At 37.5% G+C, this 11503-nt stretch overlaps 1 protein-coding gene across 1 annotated transcript in view; it reads left to right on the forward strand.

The window, feature by feature from the left end:
- Positions 1–9347, forward strand: part of TM9SF3 (transmembrane 9 superfamily protein member 3) — a 16311-nt gene extending 6964 nt beyond the window's left edge. The window contains exons 2-11 of the mRNA XM_086553616.1: positions 1–170; positions 893–1015; positions 1363–1601; positions 2384–2515; positions 2742–2908; positions 4522–4616; positions 6356–6486; positions 7105–7313; positions 7617–7847; positions 8028–9347. The exon at positions 1–170 is cut by the window's left edge and continues 26 nt beyond it. Of these exons, the coding sequence (XP_086409742.1) occupies positions 1–170; positions 893–1015; positions 1363–1601; positions 2384–2515; positions 2742–2908; positions 4522–4616; positions 6356–6486; positions 7105–7313; positions 7617–7847; positions 8028–8172 (1642 nt within the window). The 3' untranslated portion in view covers positions 8173–9347. The remainder of the gene's footprint in view (positions 171–892; positions 1016–1362; positions 1602–2383; positions 2516–2741; positions 2909–4521; positions 4617–6355; positions 6487–7104; positions 7314–7616; positions 7848–8027) is intronic.
- The last annotated feature ends 2156 nt before the right edge of the window (positions 9348–11503 follow it).

Below are 11503 nucleotides of genomic sequence, written 5' to 3' on the forward strand. Positions count from 1 at the left end.
ATGGATGAACACAGTGGGACCATATCACAACAGGCAGGAGACCTACTCGTACTTCTCCCTGCCCTTCTGCGTGGGGCCCAAGGAGAAGATTTCCCACTACCACGAGACGCTGGGGGAGGCTCTACAGGGGGTGGAACTTGAATTCTCAGGGTTGGACATTGACTTTAAGAGTGAGTGCCAGGGTGTCCTTTTGCCTTTTGTAATTTGTGTGTGTATGTGGATGAAAATGTTCTTCGCACTTCATCTGGTCTTTAGAGTGAGTGTGCCTCTGTCTAGGCGTAAAGTTGTGAATTGTGAGAGTAGTCTTTGACTTTTGTGATTGGGTTTAAGAGTTGGTTCAAATGTCTTTTTTTTTTTTTTTTTTTAAGTCATATATTTGGGAAGTGCTTATGTGCTTTTTGTGGATTAATGATGGCCTTTGCTTTATGTATTTTAGGTAGAATTAATGTGTTCTTTTCTCTAATAGTGAGTGTGAAGGTACTCATAACTTTAGGGTGTTGTTTGTGTTTACATTTTTTGCTTATTAGCAATTCTTTTGTTTTTTGTAGATTCCAAAGTATAACGTAAATGTCAGAAACCCTCATTTTGTTGACTATTTACTTGAACTGCCAGTGAGTTGCCCCTGATAGGTAATTTTTAATTATTTTTTTATTTTGCTGAAAATTGTCCTAAATCATAGATATCAGTGAAACTTTGTTCTGAAAACAAAAATGTTCTTCTACTGCAAATTCTAAACACATAACAGAACTTTGGTGCATTAGGAGTATGAACAGTTTGCGGGGTAGTGATGTCTCTGACAGGTTAATATACTTGATGAGAAATCTGTGCTTTTCTCTCTACAAATTTGAATTTTGTCATAATCAAGAAACTTACAAGCAGTATCCCATTTCAGCTGATGTGGCTAAAACTGTATATTGTGAGGTGGAGCTGGATGAAGTTCGACTCAAGACATTTGTTTATGCTGTAAAGAACCACTACTGGTACCAGATGTACATTGATGACCTACCAATTTGGGGTAAGATATAGGTGCTGTCTGTTGATGTAAATGAAACATTATATATATATATATATATATATATATATATATATATATATATATATATATATATATATATATATATATATATATATATATATATATATATATATGCCCAAAATATACCAAGAAGAATTTAACTGGGATAACCAGATTTAATTGTAATGTAATTTATATTGTATTGCTCTGTAACACTGTTGCCTGATAAACAGGTATCTCTAGATCATAATATATTTTAAACATCTTAAATCTAAAGTATGTTTTAAGAAGTATGTAAAGAATCAAGTTCAAAGCAGTTTCAATAACAAACCTTTGCCTCCATCTAGGTATTGTGGGCGAAATTGATGAGGCCAACGATGCCTACTACATCTGGACCCACAAGAAGTTCGATCTAGGCTACAATGCCAACCAGATTGTAGATGTGAATCTTACCTCAGAGTCTCGGCAAAAGCTGGAACTGGGGGCGAAGATTAAATTCACCTATGAGGTCAACTGGAAGAAGTCTGGGGTCAAGTTTGAGGACCGCTTCGACAAGTACCTCGATCCAAACTTCTTCCAGCATAGGGTGAGGATGTTTTTTTATGTCCCTTTCTCTTGCTTTTTTTCTTAGGGTTTATTTCTCTCTCGCTTCTTCCACCCTGAACATGAGTTCACTGTAACATGTATAGGAAAAGGTATAAATGAGAATGAATAAATGCACAAGATGGAATTGATGCATCTTGATTGAATTCTAAAATTCTGAAGAAAATTTGATCAAAATGAGGCTGTTACATCTCATACAATTTGATATTGTTCATTTTCCTATATACCTTTTTCTTTGCTCTGTTCTTTTCTTCCTCCTTGTAATCTTAGTCTTCCTCTTCCTGCTCCATCTTTCTCTAACCTCTTTCATTCTTCCTTTCTCTGAATTATGAGATATTTTATGTATGATAGTACATATTTTGCTAATCTTATTTTCTTGAGTTATCTTGTTCTGGCATTTGAAAATTACTCACTAGTTAAAGCCTTAAGTTATATGTGAATATTATAGTAGAGGAGAGATGGGTAGGGTATTTTTCAAAGATTGTTATGTACCTAACTCTTTCATTACTTGTGCATATTGCCCTATGTACATATGAATATTTTTATTGCTCTAAAAGAGAAAGTGTTTCCTTGTTCATAGTTTCTTCCTTCTGCACTTCATTGAATATTATTTAGTTGCTTGTTGACTGACTGACTTTCTTTCTTTTATTTCCTTCTCCATATGCCCCTTACTTCTCTCCTTTAATTCTATCCGTCCTTTCATACATACTGATCTATTATTTCTATCATTATTAGTTTATTCTGATTTTCCTTTTCTTCTAACAGATTCATTGGTTCAGCATCTTCAACTCCTTCATGATGGTGATCTTCCTGGTAGGTCTTGTATCCATGATCCTTATGCGTACCCTGCGTAAAGACTACGCCCGTTACTCCAAGGACGAGGAGATGGACGACATGGTGAGTGAGATGAGGAGTCGGGGCACAGAGAGTAGAGGGGATGTGGGGGTAAGGTGAGAGGATGGGGATGGGGGATAATGATTAGAGTAAGGTAGGAGGTGGTGGGGATTCAGATCAAGAAGCGGACAGATATAAATGTTTATCCAATTAATGTTTCTTAGTTACATGATATACACCTGAATAAGCTTCCTTTTATGGAAAGACACTAATTAATCTTACACCCCAGGAGCGAGACCTTGGCGATGAGTACGGCTGGAAGCAAGTCCACGGAGATGTGTTCCGCCCCCCCTCGCACCCTATGCTCTTCTCTGCACTTGTGGGCTCAGGCTACCAGATGCTCACTGTCACTTTTCTCGTCATCCTCCTGGCCATTGTTGGCGAACTGTACACAGAGTGAGTAGATTTTGCTCTTGGGTCCCTGTGGAGATAAGGTGCTTTTACATGTGTAGTGTTGCCAACCTCTGCCATCATGTCAGTGTTGGAAATAATGATGATAAAATAAACATGTATAATTACATGTGCATATACAAACTAGTAAAAAAAAGTTGCCTTCTATAATTAGGGCATACAAATCTGAATGTTAAATGATCTTGGTATCCAATTTAGTGAATTGCATTAGAAACAGATGCTGTACAATTTGTTGTGATACCATTTAAAGCATTTTAACATTTTAACCCATTCACGCCGGGGCGGAATTTCGCCTACTCCCGATAACGCCGGGAAGATTTCAAGCGCGCAACCGTTCGTGCCGGGGTGTTTTCCCGCTGCGCGCGGTCGCTCTGACGCTCGCAGAGCGCTTTTCACCCACCCTATCCTTATGGTTTGCGTGATTGCGTCTAAAGTGTAATCATGTGTAGAAAGTAGTGCTATGTTCAGAGGATGTATATCAGTCGAAAAAGATGTTATAGCACTGTTTTTTTAGTGTTATTCTATTGAACTTTTTCCATATTCTTTACTCCTATGTTGTAATACCAATGGGAAGTGGAAGCATTCTTCTAGTGAGGTAACAAACATAGTTTTTTTTTTTCATTTTTTTTTTTCTTCCTAAAAGAAAAGAAAGAGAATATGAACAACCATACATGTGCATACAAGTGAATGCAAGTAACAGCAATGTTTTTTCAAGTGTCATTTTCTTTTAGTGGGGCAACAAAAAGATGTTATATAATTTTTTTTTTTTTTTTTTTTTTTATTCCTCGGCCAATTACAATTGATTTTACGATAGTCTTTCGACTCAGATCATCATATTCAACAAATCAGAAACAGAAATCACCATGCCGTAATCAAGATTACGTATGTACCTGAGACGTCATTCATATTACGTTATATCCCATTTTCTACTATTTAGAAGGATAAACTAAAGTAGCTAAGACAAATCAAGTATGAAAATCGAATTGTACTAAGAATAATCTATCATTCTAATGCGGACGTTTCAGCACGTCGCTACTGGCCTCCCGGCGCGCGGGCCGAAAATGTAGCACGTGCCAGGACGTCACCAGGGTCCGGGGCTTTTTTCGACCACGTGTCAGCACGTCAACCGGCGCGAATGGGTTAAATAGAACATTGCATTAGAAATAGGGACTAGATAATCCATAATTATTGTGAAGTGGATCAGTTGGGTGCATTTCCATTGTCCAAGGAGGCTTGTCCTCAAGCCCTTTATTGATTCTGATGAGCAACGTATAAGATGACAAAACATCTGTCTGAGACACTATTCACTTGGTGAAACTGAAAGGGTTTGTTGAGTCTGCTGCGACTGTGAGGACTTATTATCTGTGTTTATGTAGTTTGCATTTTTATGCTATATATTTATGGTTCATTTTGCCTGCATAGATAATTAATGTAATGAATATAAATGTCCAAGAACGACTATAGATACTCGGGTGTTTGATTAGTGGATCTTTATACTTCATTAACATATAAAATGGTAGGATGACATATATAAATAGTCATTCTACTCAACTTAATTCACATATACTTATTGTCCTTCTCCCCCAAATACACATCAGACGAGGGTCTATGGTCAGCATCGCCATCTTTATCTATGCGGCTACGTCACCTGTAAATGGTTACTTTGGAGGCTCGTTATATGCGCGAATGGGAGGTGAGTATTCTTTCTTTGGTTTGTTTAAAACTGGAAAAAGATTCTCTCTCTCTCTCTCTCTCTCTCTCTCTCTCTCTCTCTCTCTCTCTCTCTCTCTCTCTCTCTCTCTCTCTCTCTCTCTCTCTCTCTCTCTCTCTCTCTCTCTTTCTCTCTCTCTCTCTCATCCCCTTCATGCCATAATGTCATTGTACTTAGGTCAAGACAAAGTTATCATCCTGGGGCTGGATTCATCAACACACTTACCATGATGAATATGCTGGTAACTACAATTATCATGGTAAACAGACTGCATCAGTTTTTATGAACAATTTACCATGGTAGATACAATGCTAAATTTACCAGTGGATGGAGCATTTGTATGTCCACTGGTAACTACAGCGACGACTCTCTCCTCACTCTTTATCTCTGCAAAAAATCAACATTTAAGGTGACACTTTAGTTTGCATGTACACCTATTATGATCAGAATGATGGCAACTGTTCATTTTCATATAAACATGACAAAAATAAAGAAAATTCACAGGAAATAAGCGAGAATAATGTTTACGCAGCCTAGTCTTACGCCTACAATAACGTGAAATGATATATGGAATTAATAATTTGACAAATTCAAACATATTTTATTTTAATGACATAGTTGAAAAACAGTAAACATATAAATACATAAATGGTATTTGATTCAGAAATTGGTGATTCATACGTTAAGAGTTCAATAAACGATTGAAGCAGCAACCACACTTATCGGAACTCTGGAAAAGGACAACAATAAATATTGAAGTGGCCTCCACAACTATCGAGCCTCTGTCAAAATACAAGCTCCACAAATAATGAACAGGACGATTTTGACTGACAAATAGCTAAGGAGGTCTTCAAAGAACATATATAATAATAATAATCAAACCAATTTATGTTTATTATTATTATTTATTTTTTTATAAATTGCCTTTGTTTATCTTTATCATACTATATTTCTATTGAAGAAAGTACAAACTGCACCTCACTGTTTGTTTATTTTTGTGTTTGCATTAATTTACATACAATTATTCATGTCATTTGAAGGGTTTGATTGGCATTTCTTTTTGAAAAATGTTGATACAAATAACACCACCATTGCATGGAGCCATTGTTTCTTTTCTTTTGACTGCAATCTATATAAAAGAAAAAAAGTATGTTTTTGAAAACATTACATTATATATGATCCATAAGATCATGCAATAGAATATGCTTTCTAGGAAATTAATTTATATAGAAATAATTTGACACAGAAGAAATCTTTATAATTTCTTTCTTGAAACAAAAAAATCTCGCTGTTGGATCAGGTTTTGTTTACATGTCACGGGATTGGTCAAAGGAGCCTAAAGAATCATGTAAGGCGCTCGCTGATTGGCGGAATTGATTTGCCAGAGTTACCATCAAATTATGGTGATAAAGTCGATTTACCCTTACCAGGCGACTTATCATCGCTTGATAAATCCCACTTTGCCATGACTGGTAAACGCGCTGGTAATTGACTGCTAGTAAATGCCTTACAGTCTTATGTTAATGAATCCAGCCCCTGCTCTGGTATGTGTGATACACAGGACAGAAGACAGAAAAAGTTAATCAACCCACGAATGATATATATACCCTGATCTCGTTATGTTAACCTTTAATTGTAATGTCGTTTAACATCATTCTTGTATTTCTTCTCCATTTGCCAACTTCAATATTGGCCATTAACGCCTGCTGTTATCCTCGCAGGGAAGGTTTGGATTCGACAGATGATGATGTCCGCATTCATGCTGCCATCCCTGGTGTGTGGCACTGCTTTCTTCATTAACTTCATTGCCATCTACTACCATGCCTCCAGAGCCATTGCATTCACTATCATGGTAAGTCACTGGTTGGTACAGCGAGTGAGCGTTTGTATGCTTTTGTGTGTGTGAGGGTTTGTATGTTTGTGTGTGAGGGTTTGTATGTTTGTGTGTGAGGGTTTGTATGTTTGTGTGTGAGGGTTTGTATGTTTGTGTGTGTGTGTGTGTGTGTGTGTGTGTGTGTGTGTGTGTGTGTGTTTGTTTGTTTGTTTCTGAGATAATTAATTTGCATGCTGTGTGTGTGTTGAGGTTTTAGTTAGTTTTGGTTGTTTTAATGTTGCGTTAAAATTGAGCTGATCCAAATTTGAGATATTGATATTTATCAATATGAAAAGTAGTTTTATTTGATTTAGTATTATAGTCCCTTGTATTGACTTTCCTCTGCACCAGATATTCACAAAATGTCTTTTGGTATTTTTCTGTCACACTCACCCCAGGAATTGCACCCAGTCTTGGCAAGTGCGAGTGAAAAGATGCCATTCATTGCCTTCCAGATGGTGGGTGGCTAGTAGTAAGCTCGCAGACAGATGGGACATAGACAGCGCTGTTTTTGGTGTCTGATCTGGTGTGGGGTTTTCCATGGGTACGTATCCTAACCCCAACGCATGTGACAAATTTTACGGTTTGTTCTTCCAGCTGGCCGTCATCTGTATCTGCACTTTTGTCATCCTTCCCCTCACCCTCGTGGGCACAGTGCTGGGCCGTAACCTGGCCGGGCAGCCCAACTACCCCTGCCGCATCAACGCAGTGCCACGGCCCATCCCCGAAAAGAAGTGGTTCATGGAGCCTCTGGTCATCATCCCACTGGGCGGTATACTTCCCTTTGGCTCTATTTTCATTGAAATGTGAGTCCTTAGCCTTTTTATTTTCTTGTTCTCTGTTTGTCTCTGTTTTTCATGCATAGACTTTGTTTGTCTCTGTTTTTCATGCATAGACTTTGTTTGTCTCTGTTTTTCATGCATAGACTTTGTTTGTCTCTGTTTTTCATGCATAGACTTTGTTTGTCTCTGTTTTTCACTTAGAATTGCAATTCTTGTGTAGCTCAAGAAATGTTCACATTGATGGTTATTATTGTTATTTTCATGAATATAGAAATGACACTGTAATTGTTACTATAATCATCTTAATTGTCTGTTATTCTCCCACAGGTATTTCATCTTCACCTCCTTCTGGGCCTACAAGATCTACTACGTGTACGGCTTCATGTTGCTGGTGTTCCTGATCCTCCTGGTCGTGGTTGTGTGTGTCACCATTGTGTGTGCATACTTCTTGCTCAATGCAGAGGACTACCGGTGGCAGTGGACCAGCTTCTTGGCGGCTGCCTCCACTTCTGGCTATGTGTACCTATATGCCACCTATTACTTCTTTTTCAAAACGAAGTGAGTGTTGCCAGTGTTGGTACTTCTCTCTTTTTTTTTTATTTTTTTAAAATTTTTTGCAAAGAAAAAGAAGAAAGTAAAAAATGTGTCATAATGCAACTTTGCAAAGAAAGGCTCTTAAGTGCCTCTTTAAATATTATGTATTGTATAATTCATTTGTTTTTGTTTTCTTATTTTCAGGATGTATGGCTTTTTCCAGACCAGTTTTTATTTTGGCTACATGGCTCTGTTCAGTGTCACTCTTGGCATCATGTGTGGCACCATTGGCTACGTAGGCACCAGCAAGTTTGTGCGGAAGATATATTCCACTGTTAAGATAGATTAATTATGCGACTTGTATGGTCGGCCGGTTTGTAACGGACGACAGACTTCTTCATAAGGACAGACAATATAATATCTCTGAAAAAGGCACATTAGTATTCTTTATGCTATGCCAGAAAGATTTCCAGATAGCTGCAAAAAAATACCTAAGAATTGGAAAAAAAAAAAAAAAAAAATAGGAAAGAAAAAAAATGAAAAGAAGCCATGTGTCCCACCAGTGTGAGACGAGCCACCAGGAAGATAATCCCTTGAGGGTGTTGAGTCTAGCACAAAAACTTACTATGCGATCTGTGGCCTCATTTGTTAAGTCACCCGTGGCACTACGGAGAGTCTCCCCCACCCCTCCCTTACAGTGACGACGCCCTGATGTGATATCAAGAATGTAGTGTAGACAGAAAGTGTATTTATCTTGGATCTTTTTAGAGAGAGAGAGAGAGAAAATTCCTTCAGCCTTAGGAGTCTGTTAACCTGTTAGTCTCGGACAATTTTTATATAGAATACCTGCTATTGCAACAAGTGACATTGAGTTGAAGGAGGATTCCTCTCCCTCCTCCCCCAGGCACATGCGCATCCTTTAATGAGACAATATTGCGAAGAGGAGAAATTGTGTGAACTCTCCCAGAAGGCGTCCAGCAAGTGTGTATTATTAACATGGCTAGATTGTAGATTGACGTCCAGTTATATGGGTATTTTGATTCCTTGTTTTCTCTCGTTTTCTTTCTTTCTTTCTTTTTTTTTTTTTTTTCTTTTTTTTTGGTTAGAAAATATATTAATTTGTTATGATAGCGTGGACACAGTCAGCAACTGTAAACCGTAAGATCTTGAAGTATAATTGAGAGAAAAAAAGGAAGTTATCATTTGTTATTAATAACATGGCAGATACTAAGTGAATATCTTGTTAGAAATGTAGGAAGAAATTTGAGGGAGAAATTTATTGCCATGGTTAAGTTTTATATGCTGTTTACATATATATATATATTTAATTTTATTTGTGGCATTAAGTATTAAATGGCCACTTCCTCTAATTTATTTTGACATATGATCAGTGACAATGCTTTATCAGTGCTTAAGTTATAGAAGTTTGAGGCAAAACTTGTGTGTGTGTTTGTGCATTGGCTGTTGGTAACTGGTTGTAGATTATATAATTTTACAAATAAAAAATGTTGGCTACATTTCTAATCAGTGTCTCTCACTCTGCAAAAAAAAATGTTTAAAGATCCTTTTCTCCTTTTTTTTTTTTTTTTTTATAATATAAAATACCTTTTCACACACACACACACACACACACACACACACACACACACACACACACACACACACACACACACACACACACACACACACACACACACACACACACACACACACACACACACACACACACACACACACAGACACACACACTCAGACACACACACACACACAGACACACACACACAGACACACACACACACACACACACACACACACACACACACACACACACACACACACACACACACACACACACACACACACACACACACACACACACACACACACACATATATATACACATACACTTATATATATATATGATTTGTATACATATACTTCTTGTTTATCGAAAGCAGACTTTACATCTTGCTCATTTCTCCCACCTCCCTCCCGAGTGAAAGTTTCTGGACTATATTAGAATGGATCTGCATGGGCATCGGAGAAGGGTTGTGTGTTTATGCCCGAAAGTTTTTATTGAAGTGTTGCGTCCTTTTGAGATAGTACTGTCACCCCAGAAATGTAAGTTTCCGTAGGTTAATTGGTAAAGTTGCTAGTGTGTTGTTTTTTATTGGTTTTCTAGTTTTTGTTTCCTTTTTTTTTTCTGAATCACTTGTTTTAGCAGGATGTATATTTATTTATATGATTTATTTTTAGATGTTTTGTCAGCACAAATACTTGCTGCATTCCCAGGCAACATATTTTTCTCTATGCTGTTGTACATATAAGTATATATCACATCAAAGATGCCTTCCTTTCGAGAGCGGAACATTGGGCTCTTTCTTTGTGATTAGTGTTGGGGTTAAAAATGCAGTGAAGGGGAGCGCCACGGAAAGTGTGGTTCCAAGGTTGGTGTGTCGTTTGCAGCATCAGAACACACTACAGTCACTGTATCCCCGGCCCATAGTTTTGATAACTAGATTAATATATATGCAGATTAATTCCGTGGTTTTTGCCTACCCTCTTCTATCTTGTGTGGCTTTGCTCGCAGAGACGTTTGGAAATCATTCATATTCAGGTTCATAATACTTTTTGTATGTCAAGTTGATAACCTGCAATTTCTCCATCCTTTCCCCAGTCCCCCCTACCATCCCTTCCAATTCCTGAGGATGCCAGTGCTAAGAATCAAATTGATTCTCTTAAGGCAAGGAAATATTCTTCACTTTAATAAATAATAAAAAAAAAGTAGTGCAAGAATCAGTTGGGTGGTGTGTATGAATAGCCATTGATGATGATGAGAGGGTGACATCCCTCCCTATATGCTTGATTGTGATGATTATTCATATAGTAATATTTTCTTTTGCACATATTTCTGAGAGTGAGAAATACAGAAGTCTTCTTTCCCTCCTCACCCACCCCCACCCATCATGATGAACAAAAGGAATGATTGTTTGACAGAGTGATTGCCATTTCTTTTTCATACCATACTCTGTGAAACTGATTGAAATTGGAGTTGAACCAATTCTTCAATTCTTCCATATGTTTCAGTGTGACTTGTTCTCCTTTCTCATTTGTTCATCTCCTCATCTGGCAGTTTTGATTCTGTGTGCAAGTTAAGCTAACATAAGATTCTTATACAGACAATGTATGTGCTGAATAAATCATTCCAATAAGTTGATTTATTACTGTTTCCTTGTACGAGCTGTGTGTGTTTACTCTCTTCTTTAGGGCATTTCTCAACTTTTTTTTATTTCAAATTAGAACATAATGGTATGTGATTATAGATGTTATATTGTCTTGCTTTGGTAATATTTGTTATTACAATTTATATAGTTTTTCAAGCAAGCGTAAAAATGTGATTCTTATTTCAGGAAGTTCTTATCCTTCCTTAACCCATTGGTCGCGGTATTAAAAAAAGGTCTGTGCAGTATGATGGCTATTTTACATGTCTGGCAAGATGCCATCCGCGTCTATGACCGACTCTGCCTTTGCAGCAAATCATGCCATCCGCTGCTAATGGGTTAATTCACTGTTGCCTCATTCACATGAAAAGCCTGAGTACTGTCAGTAACTATGACCCTTAACCCAATGGCACTGGAAGTAATTGGAGGGTGTTGGCTGCCCATTTGGATTTAATAAGG

This window comes from Penaeus japonicus, unplaced genomic scaffold (assembly GCF_977035675.1).
Source record: "Penaeus japonicus unplaced genomic scaffold, GWHDUDI00000001_assembly GWHDUDI00000028, whole genome shotgun sequence".
Classification (NCBI taxonomy): Eukaryota; Metazoa; Arthropoda; class Malacostraca; order Decapoda; family Penaeidae; genus Penaeus; species Penaeus japonicus.